This window comes from Cajanus cajan, chromosome 2 (genome assembly GCF_000230855.2).
Source record: "Cajanus cajan strain Asha chromosome 2, NIPB_CcT2T_4, whole genome shotgun sequence".
NCBI lineage: Eukaryota > Viridiplantae > Streptophyta > Magnoliopsida > Fabales > Fabaceae > Cajanus > Cajanus cajan.
This window is the reverse complement of record NC_138518.1, coordinates 16,484,539-16,509,438: the sequence shown is the minus strand read 5'-3', so window position 1 is coordinate 16,509,438 and position 24,900 is coordinate 16,484,539. Positions and strand designations below refer to the sequence as shown.

Sequence of the window (24,900 nt, the reverse complement as noted above, 5' to 3'; positions counted from 1 at the left end):
CCTAAAGTTATTGAAGTTACTTACAAACATCAACAAAGACTACTACATAAAAATTCTAGATAAAAGGTCAAAATTTAGACACAAGACCAAATGAGTAATTCAATCATTGAACCTGTCACCTCAACATACCAACAAGGCACACAAATAGTCCTCATATGACCATGTCAACAAAGATTTTATCATATAACGTACTCTTTGACTATAACGTACTCTTTGACTCCGGATGTCGAAGGTATCATCGATATATGGATTACGAGCCCCCAAATACCTGCAAGAGACATAATGAAAACCGTGAATTAAAAATAAAAACTAATGACTTCAAACATTATGTTACAAAAGGAAAGGAGAAAAATGAGAAAACAAAATGAGACCCCAATAATTTTCAAATAATGATATTGATACATACAGCATCCAGTATATCATCAGAGAGCTCGGTTTTATTTTGTTTGTTATCAGCAGCTATTGGCTTTGTCTGAGGGAAATGACGAACCACTTTTGCCACTTGGAATGATTCTTGTTGAACCTTTGGCTTCTGCGCAAGCCAGAATGAAATGATGTCAGTATGAACTGATTCCTCAATATACATATTATTCATTGAAATTTGTAAAACTATATATGAAAAGAAACCACTGTAGACATCATTAACCAACTTTCCATTACCATATGTGTGAAGCTAATTATATAAGACAGTATAAAAATCATAAGCAAAAAACACCACATAACCATCAACAAATGCATTATAATTAAAGAATATGTTGTGGCTTCAAGGAGTTAAAATAAGTTCTCCCATTACAGAAGACAATCGTAGCTACATAGCTTGTCAATCTACCTTAGTTTTAAGTAGTTATAATAATTCAAATAAGAACAAGTTATACAGGTCAATGATTAAGAAAGTATAGTGGACCACAAAATAAAAAAGGATCAGAAATTCATAATACACAATTTTCTGGGAATTGTGAAGATGAGACAGATCTGGCAATTATGATATCAAATGTTATCAAGGAGTAAGCATTTAAGTTTTAATCTGGCAAATAAGGAGTAAAACTGAAATTATTAAAAACCGGTAGCGGTAGAGTTTCTTAAAACACAAAAGTGTGTTGTTATCTTACAAGTCAAAAACTAACATTTAAAACTTGCACCAGATTCCAAAGCTAATGTTAATGATTTAATTACTCTTGTTCTCAAAATTAGATTTATTTAATTTATCCACCATTTTCATTCTTAGGTTGTCTCCCAATAGAAGGCTTGATTCAAAGTCTCACAACAAAAAATATTGTCTTATAGTCCCAAGTATTAGTCAAAAATAAGTATCAGTTGCAATGCACTGTTGGACTTGAAAAGAAAGATCCAATACATCTTCCTCACTACCATTTTAGAGGTAATTTGGGTTAACATTTACAAATTATATAAAAAGAAAGGTCTTCCATTTCCATATGGATCAGATTAGACAATAAGTGCAGAGAAAGCAGTAAAAATGCAATACTAAGGTCTGCCAGAATTGTCACTCACAACAGTTATATGAAAGCCAAAAGGAAACACAATATAAGGACTCAAGGAATTTTTGCTAAATTTGTGGTTTAAAACTCTAATCCTTCTGGTTCAAGTTGTGAATCGCATAATATTATTTTTTTTACAAATCTTTGAAATTTAAAACTGTAGTAAGAAATTTCAATTCTAAGCCAAAAAGTAAAATAAACAAGATATTTGAAATTAAAAAACCCAATTCAGACAGTAAGCTTTATCACTTGCTCAATTTCATGCCCCAATTAATGGAGATATTTTTAAATTCTTCTACAAAAAATGCTTTCCCATTTTCTGACAAACCAATTGACACATGATATTTGAAAGTTGACAAGTTCAATCAGGAAAAAAAAAAAACTACCTCTTAGTTGTTTGCTTAATGGAAATACACTCTTACTATTCTGCTTATATGATATGATACCACCAAATACCAGAAAAAAGCATGTTACAAAATCTTGAACCAACCAAGAAAAATACAGAAAATGTTGATCTATAAATGAAGATAAGAGAGAACTACCCATTTCTTGTTCATTCAAACCAAGAAGTATTTTTTAAACACATAGAGTAGATACCTCCAAAATATCTAAACTGAATATAATAATGGCATGGTACACCTAATTTACTTTCAAATAGTTAACATGAGTAGACATAGCAATGTTACATACCTTCTTTAATCGCTCCTCTATTGCATTCAAAGCACGTGACTGATCAACTTTGGACAGATAGAAATCCCTTTCTCTCTTGGCAGCAGAAAGTTCTACAGCCAGCTTTTGCTCCCGTGTAGCTTTCTTTAAGGCTGTAACATAATTATTTTAGCATAATCTGTTTAAGTTCCCCCAATAAAAATAAGACACTGATCATACATCATTTACCTAGTTCTTCAGTCAGATCATCCCACTTGAACTTACTTAAGTACTTAATATTCCATAGATCATAGTAGAAAGATGATCTCTTCTTTCCACCTGGAGACAAATGATACAAATCAGAAACTTGAAAACCAATTCAATACAGGCAGAAAACATGAATACCCTGCTACATCAAGCAGAAATCAATATGAACACCATATCTAAAGAATAAAAACAAAATCCTGGAGTTTACAGGACAACATTACAATTCCCATTAAAATATTGGATAAGAAACAGCAACAGATGTTGCCACTACAAATATATAATCTTGCTACTACAAGTAAACACCTTATCATACTTTTTCACAAAATTCATACAAGAATAGAAATGGACAATGCACGAGATATACTAATATTCTAGAATCTAGGAGAGAACATGACAATTTTCATTTAAAAATGAAGAACAAAGAGCAATGGACATCATACAATAATACAAGGTTCAAACACATACCTATTTGTTCACCATTTAGCATATTGGCAACCCTCTTAGCAACACTTTTATTACCAAATTCAACCCATCTACACAGTCACACAGAAAAATCCAATTATAAAAAAATTCAAATACTACCAACAACAAAAAAATTCAGTAACCATTTGAAAAACTTCAATCAAAAGTCAAAAACAAATAAAATTAAATCAATACCATTCTGAGTATGCTTGGTCACGTGATCCACGGGACCGCTTAGCACGCACTTGGGCATTAGGATCTGATAAATTCAAATAATAAAAAAATCTCAACCATAACAAAACTCAAAATAAGCAAATAGTATATACCTTTAAAACCTTAATTACAATGCTATGATAGTATAGAGTTTTTTTTTACACTCATACAATCACCATTGTCATTATGTCATATATGATAAAACTTTAAATTTTTAGAATTTAATTAAACACATTAAAAGTGTTAAGATTTTTCTTTTTTTAACAATATCATCCACTAATATATTAGATTGTCATGCTGACGATAATTTCTAATTAGATGACATTTTAAAAATCTTCGTACTAAAATTAAACTTATCTCCTCCAAAGTCACATCTAAGGTGATATATTAAGATTCAGTTTGCATAACCTACATCTCTAAAAACACTTATAGTAGAAGAAAATTTGAAGAAAAAAAACTAGAATAAGCTTCCCCAAAAGCTAAAATTAACTTATACATAAGTAAATTTGTAAAAATTCTCATATTACATTAGCTTCCCCAGTATAAGCTAGTTTTAACTCAAAGAATCATATTTCATTTTTCCTTATTATTTTTTTTGTTGAGAGCTCAACATACCCTAAACTTTCAAGTCTAAATTGATTTCTAACCTGTTGACCGTAAATTTCTTAATAAAAAATAAACATTGACTTCAAACATGCGGAGATGCCAAGCAATTCTACCTATTAAAATTTTAAATATTAGTGTCAAAATAAATGTTAAAATTTAATAAAAATAAATTAAAAAAACATTTGTCTAAACACACTAAAATCAAGCTTGCCTGAAAATAAAAGAGTAGTACGAAGATTTGAGAAAGAGAGAGGGGGAGACCTTGAAGAGCGAGAAAAATTCTCTGAATGTCTCCGAACTGAGAGAGAATGTGGCGAAGCTTGACATGGTCCATGTGAGGGGGGATTCGACTCAAATAGCACACACTGCGCTTATCTGCATCATTCAACGCCACTTTCTTCTTCTTCTTCTTCTTCAACTTAGCATTCTCACTGTTGGATAGGATTTTCGTTGCATCAATCTCAGTGTCTTCTTTCTCCGAAGCATTCATCGTAGCAACACCTTCGTTCAATAAAATTTACACCGTGCCTTAAAGAACTGAAAAAACAAAATAAATTTACATAACAGTTTTGAACAGAGAAGGGTTTTTGTTGCACCAATCTCGCACTAGGGTTAGTGACACCACTATAAATGTTAATGTTTAAATTTAGAATCTTATATATATTATTTTCTTTCTCTACCATTATAAATGTTAATGTTATAACATGTGTTTTAAATTGTGTTAAGTTATAATGTTAATTTTTTTATATTATTTTGATTTTAATATATTTTGATTTTATATAATATACTAGAATATATATTTAAATATATATAGAAATAATTTTATATTCACATGTCTTATATCATTTTAATTTATACAAACATATATTTCTCCAAATATTATTTTTGTAAATATATTATTATTTATATATTTTCTTAGAGCTATATATACATATAATCTTAATTTTAAGCCATAATTTTTGTCGTCAAATTAAATAGAATTTAGTTAGGTAAAAAATTATGTTTCTTAAAAAAAATTAGTAAAACTCTAGTCGAGTGAGAAGATGTTATAATAGAAAATTTTTAATTTAATAATACTAAATTTAGTATAAGCTTTTATTGTATTTTTTTTTTACTTAATCTTAAACACATTTTTCATATATATATATATATATATATATATATTATAATAGGTCAAATTACATATTTATTTATATATATTATCTTAATAATACTAAATCTATTTATTATGCTTTTTCACTTAATCTTAAATACATTTTTTTTAAAAAAAGTATATAAAAAATAGGCCAAATTACTTATTTATTTATATACCTTTTCTTTAAATCCATTATTTTTTCGTCCAATTGAAGATACTCTTTAAAAAGAAAATATTAAATTATAAAAAAATACCAAATTACTTATTTATATTATATGTATACAATGATATTAACATGATATAAAAATGATATATCTAAATTTTAATTCTTAATCTTAATTTAATTTTAATCTGATAGTCTCTTATCCTATTTTTCTATTCAATATTAAATACATTTTTAAAAAAAGTAAATTATAAAAATATTTTTAATCTTATTTTAATCACACTTAATTGATGATTCTATGATAGCCTATTATCCTATTTTCCTATTCAATATTAAATACATTTTTAAAAAAAAGTAAATTATAAAAATATACCAAATGAATAGAAGATTATTTCTTCTATCCTATATTAAATACATTATTTTTAAAAAGTAAATTATAAAAATATACCAAATGAATAGAAGATTATTACTTCCAACAATCTCTTACCTTGCTTGTTTATAGTATGGTATGAGTAAATGTGAATCATTTCTTATTTGTAACTCGTTCTCTGCACTATACAAATTGTAGACCTTCAGAGAAGTGATCTCAAGTTGCACCTTGCTCTGCCCAAGGGAAAAGCAATCAGTGGAAATACATCTGAAACACAATGATTTAGCTGAGGCTCCATTATTATTCTTCTAGTAGCCTGTGGCAAAGATTATTATAGAATTTCTGCATGATTTATAATTATAATTTTTTTATTAGTGTTGAAATATGAAGGATCATCTCCATCAAAGAATAAGAACATAGCATTTTTCAAATATATTTTTTTAAAGTTTGATGATTGATAACCTATTAACTTTATTTCTTTTTTAAATTTGACAAATTCTTCTGCATTATTTTTAAAGGAGAAAATTCAGTCATCTCTCTTGGGTTGATTGTCACAAGAGATATGTTTATGCTTGCTTTTCTTTGTTGTTACAAGGACAAAGCAAAATCTTGACTGAGGTGCACAGACTCGACATTTTCTTAGGTTGGAAGAATCTTAATTCACAAGTACTCAACCTGACAGCCACCTTCAGAAATCCATACCAAGTGCATGACATCTTTATGTGTAATTGGAATAAGTTGATGATATTATAGTCATTGCCATGCATTTGAGACTCTAATCAATATAATTTGGACCAGATAGAATTCATGTGACAGAACAGGAAAAAGTAGGAGAATCTCTTGCATTGACTTTTTACTAAGGTCATGTTACATTTGGGTGTCTTAACTGACACAAATACGATTGGAGTCTAGGTAGTTTAGTAAGGTTAGTTCTTTGTAGACATGGAAAACTGTGGTTGATTTTATTTTGGTTAGTTGTGTCTATTATATAGTGTAGTTTTAATTTGGGTTGCACAAACTCAAGTGTATCTATAACTCTCTCAAGTCCGAATTTTGGTCATCGAATATTAAAAGAAAAAAATACTATATTAAAAAAAATGTCGTCTGCATCAGTTAAACTCTCCCACATCCTTTTCTCCTGCAGAAACTACATGGATCTATGTTTTTTTTTATTTCTGTTTGTCCAGTTAGTAATTAATAATTATCACAAATATGAGTTAGTCATGATTCAAGCATATTGTGTTCATTTATTTTCGAAATCCACATATGAAGCATCATTATAATAAGGTTTATCAATTGCTTCCAAAATCAAACTTATTCATCCTCCATCAAAGAGGAAATAGGAAAATGAAAAACTGAACAGATTCCTGCAAAATTGTCTGAGACTTATGCAGAAACAGTAAATAAAGCATCACTAATAAGTTTCAACAAATTCACCCATTATCACACAAGGTTATCAATAAGGTTATATATAATATCGACATGGAAGATGCCATAGCGGATAAATAAAAAACAAAAGTAAAAAAAAAAATAAATATATATATATATAATATGATGCAAAAACAGAAAAATAACAAATACATATTAAAACCAACAATATAATAATCTAAAATTCATGGCATTCATAATGTAATAACAGGCATCATAAAGAAACATAAATTCCTAACCAACAAAAAGATTAAATGGCAACGGCGATGGAAGAAAGTCTCGTCGGAGGTAGCGGTGGCGCGCTTGGAGGTGACGGTGGCGCGCGCGGAGGTGACGGTGGCTCGCGGGGAGGTTAGGGTGGCGTGCGCGGAGGTTAGGGTGGCACGACAATGGTGCACGCGGAGGGGGAGAAGAAAGTCACGTCGTACGTGATGGTGGCGGCCGCGTCAGAGGCGATGGTGGCAGGCGGAATCGACGGTGGCAGGGGGTCTTGTCGGACGCGGGTTGCACGGAAGAGAGGCTATTATGTATTAGGGTTTCTGCAACCCTATTTTATGTGTTGAGTGCCCAACCCGGGAAAGAAACTAGGCCCAAACCGAAAAAGAAAAAAAATGGCCCAAATCAGAAAAAAAAAAATGGCCCAAAAGAGCACCATGCCGCCACTCCATGCCTAAACTGCCATAACGGCCGCCATCTTCAAAATGGTGACCCCCATACATAGTCTAAACGGCCATAACGGATCGAGGCCGCCATCGCCATACCGTTAACAACACTGTTATCACAATAAGCTAACAAAATTAAAACAGCAAAATTTGTGGTCATATTTCAGATTATAATTAAAGGCTAGCAATCCCATAGAAAGTTATAATTCAGAGTTTGAAGAAATCGATATAGAGAGTGAGCAAAGGCTAGCAATCCCATAGAAAGTTATAATTCAGAGTTTGAAGAAATCGATATAGAGAGTGAGCATAACAAAAGAAACCGATATGGAGAGTAACATACTTGAGATCACTAGAATGTCATTCAAAGTGAACAAGAGAATGTAATAAACACAAAGGTAAAAAAATAAAAATTAGAAACTCTATTGGAAGGGACTGCGCGAACGCAAGCCCCTACTACCACAAATTATGATGTAGACTCTACCACTTGGGCAGACCTTAGAGAAACACCCCTCCTAAGTGCAATGGAGGTCACTCCCCTAGGCCATAGACATTCTTGATCACCCATTGACCCCATCCAGGTAAGTATGTTGTAATGGGTCATATATTTTAGTTTTATAACCCATCCTCTTTGTTACATCAGCTCACCTTTCGATGTGGGATTTATTTGTGCATAGTGCCTTGAAGGCTCAAACAAAATGGTCTGCGTGCTTCATCTAAAGAAAAGAAATACTTTAAAGGTACAAAAGGATTGCCTCCATGATTAAGAACTCCATTAATGTACCACAAGTAGAATCAAGATTATAGCTTTAATTTTGTCATGAGTTTTTGGCTCTCTCATTATATTCTGGTCTATAATTATTATAAGTTGATTCTTAAATTTACAATTTAATTATTTGGAAAGAATAATAATTATTGATATTATTTTTAATATTCACTCCATATAATAAAAAATAGAATAATGATATATTTTTTATTTAACATTCCCTCAAATTGATGCAGTTGATCGAGAAACATTAATTTGTTATGTAAAAATTTATGGTAGTACAAGGAACAACTTTGTAAACAATATTAGTGAGTTAAAGTAAATGACATGAAAAATAGTGATAACATGATCATCTTCCAATTCATCATAATATGTTTGGTTCATCATAAAACATTAAATTTGTAACAATCTAAATTGGCATATAGGAGTGTTGTAGTGGTTTGAGGAATTTCAAGTTCTGCGAACAAATCACAAAATCAAGTAATCTCAGAATAAGTCGTAGACATAGCTTGATATTCAGAATGCAGTGAATGATTTGAAATTTCGGACTTACTTTCTTACTCTTCCATGAAATTAGAGCACGACCAAGAACGATACATCACCCAAAACCTTCGAGTATCAGGACAACATGCCGAATCCACATCACTAGAAACAGGCAAGGTAAGAGATGTGTTAGTTAAAAAAAAATAATCCTCAATTAAAATTAAGATTAAAAATAAAGATTTTTAAAACTTTGCCTACTTCGATTCAAGTTCGAATACTGCTTTAGTTTTTAAGATAGGGATTTTGTATGTTATGTATTCAGGCCTTGGGTTGGGGTCGTGGATCATAAATGGGCAATGATGTAATTTACGTAGCCCATTATGTAAAGATAAAAAGAATATAATTTGACATAATTGAAAGAATTTTTTTAGTTACAAAAGTATATGTAAAATTCATATTAAAAAATAGAAATAATATTAAGAATATCTAATTGAGAGAATAAAAATAATTGAATTAAAATAAATTAGAGGAAACAATATTTATAATATACTATAATTACAAATAATAAAAAAAATTTAATGGGAGCAGTTGGCCTCACTCTCTAATGGAAGTGTTGTTGTTGTTGTTGTTTTTTTTTTTTTTTTTTTTTTTTAAGTTAAAATGTATTTTTAGTTATTTATAATTGTTAAAATTTATTGTCTTTTATTTCTTAAGAACTTTATCTTTATCTTTTCATTTTCTGAGTTTGAGTTAATGTTGTCCATAACAATAATCTTTTAAATTTGACGTGTTAGTTTAATCGATCATTCTATATATATATAAAGAGTGTGTGGATTAGGGGTGGGTAACGTGCAAATTCGATCAGATTCGGGTGAAAAGTGTTCAACCCATTGTAAACTGACTTTGGAAAAATGTAACTCATATCTGATCGACTGAGCTTTTGATTTGAGGCAGTTCGGGTTGAAACGGATTCGGATTTGAGCGAGTGAGTACAATCGGGTTTAAGTTTTTTTGTAGACTAAGTTATCTTAACGAAGAGGAAGCTTAAAACGATAAAAAAAAAATTTAAAATAGTGTACAAAAATAAAATGAAGGTAATAATAGATAGTGTAAGTACATTCGTATATGAAACATTTACAAACTAAAGAAACAAAAACAAAAGATAACAAAATTCATAATTGTTACATGCAAAAGAAATCTAAAGTTAGATTATAAAATCCATAAGAAATCACAGTTGCACAAGTTGTACTCAAAATGAAGATAAGAAGATGGAAAAGAAAGACAAAGAAAGAAATAAAAAGAAAACTCTAAAAGTGGACTAGTGTATTGTGAAGTTGAATGAGGAAGAAGACAAAAGAAACATCTAGCTTATGAGAAAAAGAAGAAGAAAAAAAAGTTACAAATTGATGACTATATTATACTTGAAATAAAAAATTTTAAATTTGGACTATTGTTTAATTATACAAAAGTAATAAAAATCTAAGTTTATCTCATTTTCGATTGAGTTTGTTTTTTAGCAAGTTTAAAAATTCAAAATCAAACCCGCCCAATATAATATGTATACAATCAAAATTTTAACCCGATTTACCTATAAAACATGTCTGAACCCACTTAAAAATAATATTTTTTATCGGATTTTTCGAGTTCAGTTCAGGTCTCGATTTCATGCTCACCCTTAGTGTGAATTAATGAAATAGTAAAATCTAAAATAAAAATTCATCTATCACCACTCAAAAATGAAATAAATTATATGAATATATGAAACAAAATAGAATTTTTCTGACAAAGTAACCATATACTGTAAAGACAAAAATGTTAATTAAGCCTACACAATCTGCATCATTTAATCAAAATGTATCACTATATTCTGTATATCTACATCATGATTTTATTATCAATACGTAAAAAATTAAACAATTCCATCATTTGAATATTTACAAATTATCCTGCTTAATTACATTTACAATTTGATTACTTGTACTCTACCCAATTTAGGACGTAGCTTAGCAATATGCTGGAAGCAAGATTTATTTCCATCAAGACCAAAATCAAGAAATAAAAAGCACAAGAAAATAGAGTACAATCTTTTGCATATAAACGACAGAATACATCATAATACTGAAAAATCAACTTCCATCAGGACAGACAAAAAACCATACAAGATCAAGCTTAAAAAACCATTATTGTATTAGAGTTCACTAATTAGTGACTTTTTCTTCCTTCTTGAGGTAATAATAATCGTGTCAAGTCATCACTCAACAATTAAAAGAGATTAGTGTATATTACAATTTATAGCCAACTTTAGAGTCTGAAATGACAACATTGACATTGAAATAACTTAACATCAATGCTACCACATATATTCACACCCAGAATTATTTCAAAAAAGAAAAACGTAAATGGTTGGAATAGGTAAAAATTCTCTACATAATCTCCTAAAATACCATCACTTAGTTACATGGGATCAAAATCCTGTGTTAATGAATACATGGGATCTACGTACCATGTCATACATGTATCAAACAAATAATTCTGGAAACTCATGGATTCTCTTCAAATAGAAAACTCATCAGCACCCAAAAGATTTCTTAACAATAAGGGAAGAGCCTAAATCTCTATCAAAAGTTCACCCTGTTCCCGAATCTTGCGCTAAGGTTGTCATAAGTTCGAGAAACCAATAGAAGTCTTGGATCATCTTCAGGGATCTCACGATCCTGCAATTCCGCACAGAGGACAGTAAACATCAAGAGTCGAGTTAATGGTAAAATAGCTTGACTAGATGACATGTGACCATTAGAAAACAATTTTAAAAAGTGAATCACTTATATCCCAACATTTTTCACATCCTTCAAGTGTAGTCTTTCATTTGTTCAAAATTTTAAACATAATATACAAGCATTTCAAAGTATATCTGTACAAGGAATCATTCAGAGAACATAGAAAAGAAAACTCATTGTGCTCCTTTCCAGGCAGAAAATATGAGTTACTTTCCCAACCTAGTATAAATGAGTTCAACTGTGATCTACGGTTAGTGTAATTACACCATCTAACCTTGAATTATATCACACTATTAAAGGAGTTTATCAATGACAATAACGTAATGTAATTAAATCAGAAGTTAAACTCTAAGCGATGTTACAAAAGGATTTTCAGTGATAGTGGATCAAAATTAAACTGATACTAAATTACTAATTATTGTCCCCGATTGAGATTAGAGAATTTCAACCTCTGCAACGTACCAGTCATAACTCTTTACCACAAATATGAATATAAAAATTATCAAGAGAAAATATTTCAAAGCAAATAAAAACATGATACATTACTGAGGTGAATAACTCACTTTTAAGCCACGGTAATATGCTTCTACTGCAGGATACGTAGGGGTAATATTACGAGCTCGCATCATGTCCCATATGTAGTTAGCAGCGGAATATCCCCCAGTCTGCCATTTAAGAAATAAGAATAAAATGCACACTTTAAAATCCTGGGCAACAAATATAAACTATCTTGTATCAAGCATGTAATGAGATAGAGTTTGCATACCTTTTCTCTGGCAGCTAAAAGCAGGAGCTCACTTCCCAACTTGTTATTCATGAAAAAGTTTCTTTCATTCATCCTTACCTACATTTATAAAAATAAATTTTGTCTTTAAACAGATCAAAAAAATCACATTGTAACAAAGTTGATGACAAAACAATGACGACCAACCAGAATATCTTGAGCAATTTGCATTCCTTTTTCAGTGTAACCAACCATTGCTCCTTCTGCAAGTGTCTGCAATCATGGTTTGTATAACTTTGATTGTTAAAGCAAGCATTAAGCTACAAAATTTGGCATTGAAAATCCTAGAAACTGCATGACCAAACTCACCACATAAAGTTCTGCAGCAATAGCCCCTCCCGCATTTATGTGTTTCTCGAAAGTTTGAAGACCACGTTCAATATCTCCCGCTTGACAATAGCATCTGCATAATGGTAAAACAGAGATAAACTGATTTTTTTTAACAATGCAATTGGATAACAAATACCAGTAGAATAAAACAGAAGGGAGAAGGATCCAGCATAGAGCCAAAAAAAAAAGTTCAAATTGAAACCATATTCACTTTCTTCAACAACTGTAATTCATTCAAGTTGAGCAAAATCGATGGTTACATGAATGCCTTTTTCTTACTTCACGACCACTATTAGCAGCATCCTTTAATTGGATAGGTTCAGTCATGTAGTTTTGTTGAAACTTAAGGGAAAAAGGTGGGAAAGAGAGAACGGGTTTCGAAGAATTTTCTAAATTAACCTTGTGCTTTTATTACAGTAATAATAATCTAGGTCCAGTATTAATGTAGTATATCTAGTAATAAGACTTTACAAACATAGCCTGATAAGATTACAAACATAAGAAGACTTTAAAAACAACATGCACCCTTAACAGTTTCATATTTAGCATTGGGTAATGATATCAAATGTTTAGCGAATCCCGAGAATTTAAAGCATCTCGTCTTCTTGGCTGACATTAGGCCCTAGGGAGTGACAGTGACTTATTTGTAATTAGCAATTTAGCATTGTTGCTTACCGAGTGATTGCAATAACTTTGTGGGTTGCTACACAAGTCATATTAAAATCACAGGCTTGGCAAAACATAGTATTCAATTTGGTAACCTTATCTTATCTATCATTCATTAGTATGTATATGTATTTGAATAATTATAATTATTTAAATCTACAAGTCTTCCTCTTTTTTTGAGACATTTCATTTCTTAAAACATATTGCTTCTGTTCTTAATGAAACTCTCCTTTATACTCTAATGTATAAAGGCATCTCATTAATTAACCTCCTATAGAAGAATGCCAACAAAAATTTTAAGACCAAAATCTACCATGGCTTACACTTAAATTACATGCCATAGTCCATACACTAGAAAGCGTTAAAATGACTAAGGTATGTATAATAATGCATTTGGGTTTGTTAAATTCATGTCAAGAAATACCATCAGAAGACAAGGTGTTTTTATAACAATTCAATAAAAGTGTTTTGAACATTGGAAATTGAACAAAACATAGAATGCTAAATGTTTCCTAACTAGTAAAATATTATAAATGCAACAGATTTTTTAGTTTTAAAGTACTAAATTATATTGCAAAAGCAACCCTTCATATGACCGAAGGCAACCTTCAAAAGAAGCAATAGATTCAAAGAAATTATTTACGCAAAAAAATATATTAAAAAAAATAGAAGTACTTTCCACTGGTCAAAGATTTTGGAAGGCGAAGAGAAAGGAACTGCTCCTACTGCCGCTGATCTTGCAGATTTTGGAAGTGATCTTGAAGATTTAAGAAGTAATTTTGTTTACTTTCTATAGGTGACTTTATTAAATGGGTACTTGCTTCAGCACAGTGCCACCACATCATCCACTACAAAAATAGTGGCAGATGTGCAGCATGGCACCATAGACCACTGGCAGCATTAAGATTTAAGATAATAAAATTATAGATGATGGCATGCACTAAAGGCAAGCATAAATTCTAAATTGAAGCAGCATAAATACCCCCAACCTGTTTAACTCGTTTGCTGAATATACTTACCAATACAAAGCTACTAATTGGTAGTATACTAGCATAGTTGTCAAAATCGAGTTTTAGCTTGTTAAAACTTCTGAGTTTATGAGTGTGTGTACCCCAACCTGTTTAACTTGTTTGCAGAATCGTTTTCAACTAGACTTGTGCAAACTCAACCAAAATCACACAAGCTCGTACAAATTTGCGAGTTTGACGTGATTCTATGTGTCTACGTGGATCACTTAAAAAATGCCCAAAACTACACCAAAAACCATGTTTTGAATTAGGTTTTCATTTTCTCCCATGATTTGGTTGTTTCTCATACAATCTTGATTGCTGAACCCAAAACATAGTGCATCAAGTGCAATTTGCACGTTGATGGTTTTGTTTGTCTGGGTCACATCCTCTATTGCAAGGTTCCAAGGTCGTTCTCGTGGTATCGTGTTTTAGGGCTTCTAGTGGTTTGGGTTTGAGTTACTCATTTGCTATTTGGTACTAATATTGGCTCCACTTGTCCCTAGTTCTATATGAAATTATGCATGATTTGCTACTTTATTATTGTAATTTGCTATTTTGCTTTTGTTCTGATCTGGAGAACGTTCTAGGGATTAATCTAGCCGCTCAACCAAAGTCAGAGCATTTAAAAGTGTAATTTGTCATCCTTGCTCTAGGATTAGGGATTTTATACTTGGCTGTCATGGGTTTATGAGCCTCGAGAATTTTGGGATTTGATAAGGTAGTTATTTATCATTGGGTATCATATCTTGATGCGTGATCTTGATTATTAAAGATAAGATTCTAGACTAGATTTTCTAGGATCGGAATTATTCTGACTTCCCTTAAGTATGAGGGATTGGATTAATTCTGTCAACCCTCCTTGTTCCTAGCCTAGTCGACTATCCATCAAACGAAGAGGTTGGTTTCAATCCAAACCGATTTAAGATAGGTCAATTTATCACGTAACTTTGTCTCCTCCATCTCGAATGATACATGTTGGAATATATCCGAGAAGGTACAAATTTAATATGGAGTTGAAATGTTGAGTTATTATGTTATTTATAGGATTTTAATATTTTTTTTTATATAAGTAAACGCTTACAAGTTTATGATTTGAGTTTACAATTCGAGTTTATTGAACCTCAAAGAGTTTACGTAAACTCTCAAGTTTGACAACATTGTATACTAGTTTACATGTTTATCAAGTTATCTAAACAAGACAAACTATAGAGATTAATAGCCAACAATTGATTACCTAATTACTTGCATCATAATAAAGATATCAGGAGTTTTCCCCTCCTTGTTCAGCATTTCCAAAAGTGTGTCCGTTAACTGCCATGATTAGATACCAAACATGCATATATTAAAACATAATTTAAAACAATAGAAATTAACAAATGTGAAAATAAAATCAAATTTGAATAGGAAATGAAAACCAGAGATGTCATGTAGTTTAGGTAGACAGAGAGAAAGAAAGAATCCATGTGTGATGGCATCCCAAACCCAAAGTGAAGAAAACATCTAATTGACAAGAGCTGATCAAGTTCAATTATTGAAGATTTCATAAGCCCTTATTTTCAAGCTGGACTCTACTTGGTTCGATCACTATAATAAAATAGCACATTCTGACATATAAACAGACCGGCAATTCATAGGCCAAAATCTGATCCAAGTTTAATAACATAGGGTGGTAGGGGACATGTTACTGTTACAAAAAGAAATTTTCAAATAATATATTCAGCTATGATACAAGCCCTTCATTGACAACTAAATTGGGAGAAAAAAAATGCTTTAACAGCAAACCAGAAATTGTTTTTTTTTTTCTTTCTTGCATCTAGAAATAGAAATCTCTAAAAAGCAAAAGGAAGTATCATAATCAAAATCAAATGTTGACATTGTACAATATATTATCTAAATAAAATATAAATTATAGCAAATTGCAACTTTCTCTTTAACAATGCTTAACCATCACGTATACTATAAACTAAAAAGGCTAAACAAATTCCAAGCCAATGTGTAGTAGTTTGTAGTATACATGCAGCTCCATAAAGACTTAGACTTTCATCGTTGATATGTAGAATATAAAACTACTAACCTCATCTTGAATGCAATTTATTTTACCAAAATGTCTCTATCCATCTCCCTGCCCCCAAAAACGAGGAGACACTGTTTTGGGCAGGTAAGTTCATTCAAGTAATCTAAACCACAATAATTCCTTTACAAAGCAGACCAGAAAATTTGGCCTAATGCACACTTGCTACTTATGATAGGTCATTAGGTCTATTTCAAATTTAATAGATAATTAACTGTTTCCCCCCTCCCCACCTAGCTCCTGATAGTAAACTACAATAATTGTGGATGGTGGCAATATTTTAAGTTTCTAACTGAGTTTATTGGTCCAAAGTGGCAACTAGAAATCATATCTGTTGGTTATCTTGAGTCATATTACTATTGTTCATTTAGTCTCTATTTTCTGCTTAGTAGACTGTAACCGACTAACCATTATACGATAACTTTCAGAATAATGGCCATAAGAAAGGAAGATTAATTTGGCTAAATATTATTTGCAAGAAATATACAATATTAACTAGAAAAGTGGATATCATGATCTACCTTAAACTCCAAAATAATGCCCAGATTCAAATATCACGTGCAACCAATTTCTACAAGATTTATGCTGATAATTTAATCCATCTAAAAGTCAAATGGTTGAATGATTTCACATCACACAAAAACAGACAGTATCAGAAGAAATCAGAAGCTGTCAGGATATAAAGAAAATTAGAGTAGTTATTAATTAAAAAGATATCATGGGTCAAACTCATCATATCTATAAATAGGTGGATACTAGGTAGTGGGGAGGCATTCAGTTTACTAAGCCTTTGTGGTAATAGAGCAGTAACTCGGTTGAAAAAGGGGAAAGCCTTGGAGGTGATAATTCTCTCCTATTTTGTGTTCTTTTCATCCTATCCAATAAAATCTGTCTTTTATTTCTCATTCCTTATCCTTGGTTCCTAACAGAAGCACAATACGAAGAATCATTCAAGAATAGCATCAAAGTTCCAATAGACATGAGATCTCATACCTCAACATTTTTCAGGTCTGCAGCAGCATGAAATGCTGCGTGATATGCTGTAAATGGTCTATTAAAAAATCCTGCACGTCTATTAACATATTCTGCAGTTGGTAAGTTGTATAACTCCTCATCTGTAACACCCATCATCACATTCTCAGCATTGGCACTATTGGTTTCGACTGAAGACCACATCTTTGACCTCTCCACAAACTCAATAACCTTTTTTTCCACAGAAGAAAAAGTTTAACCATCACTGGACAATTACAGCATAGATGCATGCCAAAAAAAAAAATTAGATATGGTAACTACTTTTGCAGCAAAATCATCAACAAGAGGAGTTTTATTCTTGTGTGCAACTATAAGCCCAGCATAACAGAACTTGTTTAATCCAAGACCAGCTGCAGTCATGTCACGGACAATTGCATACCTGGATCAATATGTTTCAATAATTATAATTAAATATTAAAAAGTAAATAAAACGTGCATTTAAAAGGCAACTTGATGATGCTGAATGCTGATATACACTTGGATACCAAAAAAAATAGACAACTAGAAGTAGCAAATCCCCTACCTTACTCAATGCAAAAAAGAAAAGGATATAAATTGTAGGCATCCAGGTTTTACTTATTAGGCCAGTAAGAATAGCATCTCATAACTTATGAGATGTTAATGCTACTCTTAATGTCCATAACAAATGTGAAAAATAAAACACCAATACTTGGGTATCGAATGACAACAAAAAACAGCATTGTGAAAACAGACAATGGTGTTCTTGAAGGGAGGAACAATAGCAAAAGTCATTGTAAAGAATGTATTAGATAGTAAAAGAAGTAGCATTATAACATACACTCGGTCTACACGTCCATCGGCAGCACAAGCATTTACCAAGCAGATGTAGGTTTGTACATTTGGCTTTACTTCCATGCATTTCATCTCCTCCAAAATCTTCATTTCAAAGGAAAACAAATAAATCATACATCTAAGGAGAAGGAAGCAATAAACACTTCTAATATAGTATTTTAAATGCATGACTACAAGAGATAGTGATGAGTACCTGAATAGCCTTATCAGAGTTCTTGCATTTCCCGCAAGTAGAAATCAGAAAGTTGTATAAAGTAACCTATTGCATCAACAAGAGACAACAAATCATTGATCTAGAAAAACTTGTTAGAATAGCTTATTAGAGTAGCCTTTGTATTCTGTTATTTCTTCTTTTGATATATGTCTGATGTGTGTCTTAGACTCCTAGGGTTTTACATACTTTATGTACTCAATGTTATATAAATAATGAAAAAGGAAAGAAGTGTGTAACACACACTATTTTTCTCAAACCCTAATATTCAAGTTGGTATCAGAGCGGGTCCGATCCCGCTCTGTCGTTCGTCCGCCGCCGCTGTCCGCCGCCGCTGTTCGCCGGCATCCGCCGCCGCCTCCGGCGACCAAATTCTTCGGCGAACTTAGGGTTTTGTGCGCCTCGTTGAGCGCAACCCAACCCTGCTGGTTTCAAGCTCATCCAAGCCTCCACGCGCTCCCACGCGCTGCCCCAAGTGTCTGTCCGTCAAGCGCGTGTGTCTCACGCGCCGCCTCCTGGTCGCCGGATGTCCGCCACGCCGCCACCGTTGTGCTCGCCTGAGCCTTCTGGGTCTGTTTCAGACCTCAGTTTAGTGTTCCAGTTGGTCGTTTGGGTCTTGGTCACTGTTCATCTTCTCTTTGAGTTGCGGTTACTGTTCATCTTCTCCAGTTGTTCCTTCTTCTTCGTATGGCATCTCCAGGTCAGGTTGAAGCTTCTGCAATGGTTTCTAGTCCAGGGAGAAACGTTCGTCCTCAATGCTCATACTACAAGAGGATAGGTCATATCCAAGAGAATTGTTATTCTTTTCATGGTTTTCCAAATCTGTCCAAGTCTAAGAAATTGAGAAAAACTGATAGAATGGTCCCTAAAGATGACTATCAGAAATTTCTTCAATGGAAATCTATGAATCAAGCTCAATCTTTCTCTACCACTACTGTTTCTACAGCTTGTATTTCTCATTCAACTGCAAATCAAAGTCCATGGATCATTGATTCAGGAGCCTCTGATCACATGACTGGTAATAGGTCTATGTTTTCTACCATGTCTCCACTTAAATCCCCTCAACTAATTACCTTAGCAGATGGATCCAAAATTGCTCCCAAAGGAATTGGTCAAGTCTCTCTGTCTCCCTCATTAAATTTAAACTCTGTGTTATTTGTCCCTAATTGTTCTTTCAACTTAATCTCTTTAAGTCAGTTAACCAAGTCTTTAAATTGTTCGGTAACCTTTAATGCTGAATCTTTTGTTATTCAGGAACGTGGTACGGGTCGGAAGATTGATGAAGGACATGAATCTAGTGGTCTCTATTATTTTGAAACACAACCTCTTGTGTCTTGTGTTGCTGCTTTGTCACCCAAGCTCCTGCATGACCGTTTGGGTCACCCAAGTCTATCCAAGCTGAAACTTTTGGTTCCTAATCTTAAAAATTTAGAAGAGTTAGGTTGTGAATCATGTCAATTAGGCAAACATGTTAGATCATCTTTTCCCAAGCGAACCGATAAAAGATGTAACTCAATTTTCACTACCATTCATTCTGATATTTGGGGTCCAAGTCGTGTAACATCTTTTGGTTTCAGATATTTCATAACATTTATTGATGAATTTTCTCGATGTACTTGGGTATATCTAATGAAAGATCGTTCTGAACTGTTGTCTATTTTCATGTCTTTCTTCAATGAGATCAAAAACCAATTTGGGAGAACAATTAAAATCTTTAGAAGTGACAATGCTAAAGAATATTTCTCTTCTGAATTGTCTTCTTTCCTATCCTCACAGGGTATCTTACATCAGTCTACATGTCCACATACACCCCAGCAAAATGGAATAGCAGAAAGGAAAAATAGGCACCTTGTGGAGACTGCACGCACCCTAATGCTCAATGCAAATGTTCCGGTACATCATTTGGGTGAAGCAATCCTCACTTCTTGTTTTTTAATAAACAGAATGCCTTCTTCTTCCCTTGAAAATAAAATCCCTTACTCCATTATCTATCCTAAAGAACCCTTGTTTCATGTCTCACCTCGGGTCTTTGGGTGTACTTGTTTTGTCCATAATGTCTCTCCTGGTTTGGATAAACTATCTGCTAGAGCCATTAAGTGTGTTTTCTTAGGCTATTCCCGTCTTCAGAAAGGGTATAAGTGTTACTCTCCAGAGACCAGAAAATACTACATGTCTGCAGATGTCACCTTCTTTGAACAAACTCCATTTTTCTCACGCACCACTCATGATTCTCTTTCAGTACAACAGGTGCTACCAGTTTGTTCTCATGTTCCCATTCCACCTCAAGTTTCACTTCATACCAAGAGGTTACTCAGTCTATTATTCCCGAAACTACTCCTATTCAAGCTACTCCACCTCCTCTTGTCACATATCAACGTCGAGCACGACAAATTGATCCAACATTACCTGAAGAGTCACCTGTTTCATGTCCTTCACCATCAGATGTCCCTGCTACGGATCCTAGTGAGGATAACTCAGGATGGCCCATTGCTCTTCGAAAAGGTATTCGGTCTACTCGAAACCCTCATCCTATTTATAATTTTCTGAGTTATCATCGCTTATCCCCCTTGTATTTCTCCTTTGTCTCTTCTATATCTCCTCTTACCATTCCTAAAAATGTTCATGAGGCTCTTGGTCATCCTGGATGGAGACAAGCCATGATTGATGAAATGCAAGCTCTTGAGCATAGTGGTACATGGGAGCTAGTTCCACTTCCTCCTGGGAAACAACCAGTTGGATGCAGATGGGTCTATGCTATTAAGGTTGGCCCTGATGGTACAGTTGATCGGCTCAAAGCCCGATTGGTGGCAAAGGGATATACTCAGGTTTACGGCCTCGACTATAGTGACACTTTCTCTCCTGTGGCCAAGCTTCCTACTGTTCGTCTCTTTCTGGCTATGGCAGCTATTCGTCATTGGCCTCTCCACCAATTAGACATTAAAAATGCCTTCCTTCATGGTGAGTTGGAGGAGGAAATTTACATGGAGCAACCTCCTGGATTTGTTGCTCAGGGGGAGTCTGGTTTAGTTTGTAAATTGCGAAGATCTCTTTATGGCCTCAAACAATCTCCTCGAGCTTGGTTTGGAAAATTTAGTCATGTTGTACAAGACTTTGGGCTTAAAAGAAGTGAAGCAGACCACTCAGTTTTCTACTGTCATACTTCACTTGGGAGATGTGTTTATTTGATTGTTTATGTCGATGACATAGTGATTACAGGAAACGATGTATCTACAATCTCTCAATTGAAGAAACATTTGTTTAACCATTTTCAGACCAAAGATTTGGGACCTCTAAAATATTTTCTTGGTATCGAGGTTGCCCAATCAAAGGAAGGCATTGTGATCTCTCAAAGGAAGTATGCTTTGGACATTTTAGAGGAAACAGGCATGACTGATTGCAGACCCATTGATAGTCCTATGGATCCTAACCAAAAACTAATGACTAATCAAGGTGAACCGTTTGCAGATCCAGAAAGGTATAGGAGATTGGTTGGAAAACTCATTTACCTTACAATTACAAGACCTGATCTCTCTTTTGCAGTGGGGATTGTTAGTCAGTTTATGCATGCTCCTCATATCGATCATTGGAATGCTGTTTTGCGTATTCTTAGATATATCAAAAAGGCTCCAAGACAAGGATTACTGTATGAGGATAAAGGAGACAGTAGGATTTCTGGATACTGTGATGCTGATTGGGCAGGATGTCCCATAGACCGACGTTCCACTACTGGTTACTGTGTATTCCTAGGTGGAAATCTCATATCTTGGAAGAGTAAAAAGCAAAATGTTGTTGCCCGATCTAGTGCTGAGGCTGAATATCGTGCTATGGCCTTAATTACTTGTGAGCTTATGTGGATTAAGCAACTTCTTCAAGAGTTAAATTTTTGTGAAGGCCATCCAATGAAATTGTATTGTGATAATCAGGCTGCGCTCCACATTGCTTCCAATCCAGTATTTCATGAGAGAACCAAACATATAGAAGTTAACTGTCATTTTGTTAGAGAAAAGTTGCTGTCTAAGGAAATTGTCACTGAATTTGTCACATCCAATGAACAACTTGCAGATGTTATGACTAAGTCATTGAGGGGGCCTCGCATTCAGTTTTTATGTTCCAAGCTTGGTGCATACAATCTATATGCTCCAGCTTGAGGGGGAGTGTTAGAATAGCTTATTAGAGTAGCCTTTGTATTCTGTTATTTCTTCTTTTGATATATGTCTGATGTGTGTCTTAGACTCCTAGGGTTTTACATACTTTATGTACTCAATGTTATATAAATAATGAAAAAGGAAAGAAGTGTGTAACACACACACTATTTTTCTCAAACCCTAATATTCAAGTAAACTACAAAGTAGAAATACGAATTACACATCAAAATGTTGTGGCCTTCTAGCATGTGTTCTATATAAGAAATCATCCAGAGTCAGAACAATGATTCTGCTCAACTTAAAGTAGGATTAACTTCATAAAGGAGGAAAAAACCAATAGACACTGTGATGCAACCATGCATAACCCCAATCACCTTTCCATGCACAAATACATACAAAACAATAAATTTTTATTTACAAACTGGCCTGCCTCTAGTTTCAAGTTTCAACCCATTCAAGTCACATTTTTCTGACTTAAAGCCATGTTAAGACTACAGTGAAGGAGAGTTAGTTTAAATTTGAATACTAGTTTGTTAGTGAATCAGTGACATAAATAAATAGGAGGACTGAAGGGGAGAAAAGGATTCAGATCTTTTCATTTGTAAATTGAGCTTTAGCTCTCCATGAAAGGAGAAATCCTTTGTGAAGGGGAAAACTTTGGAGGAGATATTTCTCTCCTATTTTGTGTTTTTTTCATCCTATTCAATAAATATTTCTTTTCTTTCTCTTCAGAATTCTTGGTTCCTAACAATATTTTACAAGCTATAACAGTTGGAAGAGAACCCCCAAAGAAAAAGCAAAGTCAGCATGCTCAAGATATTGAGCTAAAATGCATTCTGGTAAAATCATTTCATTTTTCACCCATTCCCATTGGAAAGAAACAGGGAAAATGCAGCAGAACAAGCTCAAAATCTTAACTTCAAATCACATTACATGTCAACACCTATTTGATTTATCGAGAAATAAAATTAGTTTCCGCTAGCAACCAATGTAATCCACCAAGTAACCTTTATCAGCAAACAAATTCAAGTATCAATAGCATCATTCCAACACCTCCCGCCCCCCCCCCCCCCCCCCAAAAGTAAGCATTTTCAAGCATTCAACTTCAAGCATAAGTGTATAACATCCAAGCTTTCCCAAAACAGAAAGTTATACAAGCAAAGTTATGAATTAAAAAAAAAAAAAAAGGTGCATACATCAGGGACCAAACCCATGATTTTCATTTGGTCCACGAAGAAGAAAGCATCTTGCATTCTAGCTCCCTTCATGGTTCCAACAACAAGTGAATGGAAAGTGTCGCGCGTAGGCTTCACCCCATCAAGCATCATATCATCGTACGCATCCCTCAGCAAGAACATCCTACCAAACACACCCCAAATAGAAAAAATTCAACCTTTGCAAAATTGAAAAAAAATGGGGTGTCTCACATTAACTAATTAACCAAAAAAAAACAACAAAAAAAAGAGAGTAGTGAGAGACCTTCTTTGAGCAGTGAGAGAACCCAAAACAGTGTTGTACTCAGAAACATTGTTGGCATAGTTTCTCTTGGAATACTCTTCCGTTGAAACGGAGAATAATCGGAGCCCCGAGACCCGATTGAGTGACCCGACACGCGCTGCATAACGGGTTTTACCTATAAAACAAAGAAAAACGAGAACGTGAGATTGTGATATCAGTGTTTGTGAGTTAGAATGAAGAAGGAGTTGAAGAAGAATACCAATGAGAGATTGAAGGAACTTCATAGCAGTGCTTGTGATGAATCACTTCACTTTGGAACACAACTGTTCTTCACTCCTAAAACCCTTGGATTTTGTTTGTTCCTTTCTTCTGCTTACTTGGGCTTTCATTTGTTCATCGATATCACGCAGAATTAATTGCTTTTTGCCCGTCCCGTTTATGTTATTCACACCCCCACAATCTTTTGTAATATTTCCTCATAACTTTTTTCTAATATATTTACAGACACCAGCAGAGAAAAAGACAATTCATACCTGTAAAAAAAATTAGTGTTTTTTTTTAAAAGTAATAGTTATTATTTTCTAAAGAGGGCAACTATTTTATATATATATATTTTTTTATTTTATCTTTAAATATAAATTAGTGAAAATTAAATAAAATATATCATGAAAATATAATTACATACCTTTTAAAAAGTGGACATCAAAAATAAATATTTCTTTTATATATTATTATTGAATTTACTTTCTTTAATACTCTCATCTTATTAATATTCTGATTAATAGATGAGTTTTACTCTCTTGACTTATAATTATATTTATATTTTTATGTCAAATAAAATAAATTTATCTTATCTTAAAAGTGGACAATTTCGTTATAAATTGTATATGTAATTAGTGACAGACTC

At 33.1% G+C, this 24,900-nt stretch overlaps 1 protein-coding gene, 1 non-coding gene and 1 pseudogene across 3 annotated transcripts; all 3 read right to left on the bottom strand.

The window, feature by feature from the left end:
- Positions 1–198: 198 nt before the first annotated feature.
- LOC109816730 (pre-rRNA-processing protein ESF2-like) lies at positions 199–7,167 on the bottom strand (annotated as a pseudogene). Its single transcript, XR_014431352.1, has 9 exons — positions 7,028–7,167; positions 5,478–5,627; positions 3,954–4,193; positions 3,069–3,132; positions 2,877–2,944; positions 2,394–2,483; positions 2,187–2,317; positions 407–532; positions 199–268 (listed from the first exon to the last, which is right to left on the bottom strand). The product of XR_014431352.1 is annotated as a pre-rRNA-processing protein ESF2-like (transcript).
- On the bottom strand, positions 6,945–24,410 carry LOC109816732 (Pentatricopeptide repeat (PPR) superfamily protein). The gene is made up of 14 exons (XM_020381821.3): positions 24,253–24,410; positions 24,015–24,168; positions 23,732–23,894; positions 18,373–18,438; positions 18,166–18,263; positions 17,628–17,745; positions 17,328–17,537; positions 15,498–15,574; positions 12,567–12,660; positions 12,405–12,470; positions 12,240–12,317; positions 12,037–12,138; positions 8,767–11,410; positions 6,945–7,560 (listed from the first exon to the last, which is right to left on the bottom strand). Exons 1-13 carry the CDS (start codon positions 24,275–24,277, stop codon positions 11,315–11,317), a joined length of 1,347 nt encoding a protein of 448 aa, XP_020237410.2. The 5' UTR covers positions 24,278–24,410; the 3' UTR covers positions 6,945–7,560; positions 8,767–11,314.
- Positions 7,876–8,036, bottom strand: LOC114917087 (U1 spliceosomal RNA). Its single transcript, XR_003805825.2, has one exon. It is a non-coding gene; the product is annotated as a U1 spliceosomal RNA (small nuclear RNA).
- Positions 24,411–24,900: the final 490 nt, after the last annotated feature.

What these genes read in the sequence shown, in the direction of transcription:
- LOC109816732 (XM_020381821.3), bottom strand. Translation starts at nt 24,277, where the DNA reads ATGAAGTTCCTTCAATCTCTCATTG. An exon ending in ACTCTGATAAGGCTATTCAG is followed by an intron (nt 18,264 to 18,372) that starts GTACTCATCACT and finishes TTTGAAATGAAG; the next exon opens with ATTTTGGAGGAGATGAAATG. An exon ending in AAATTGCTCAAGATATTCTG is followed by an intron (nt 12,318 to 12,404) that starts GTTGGTCGTCAT and finishes TTATAAATGTAG; the next exon opens with GTAAGGATGAATGAAAGAAA.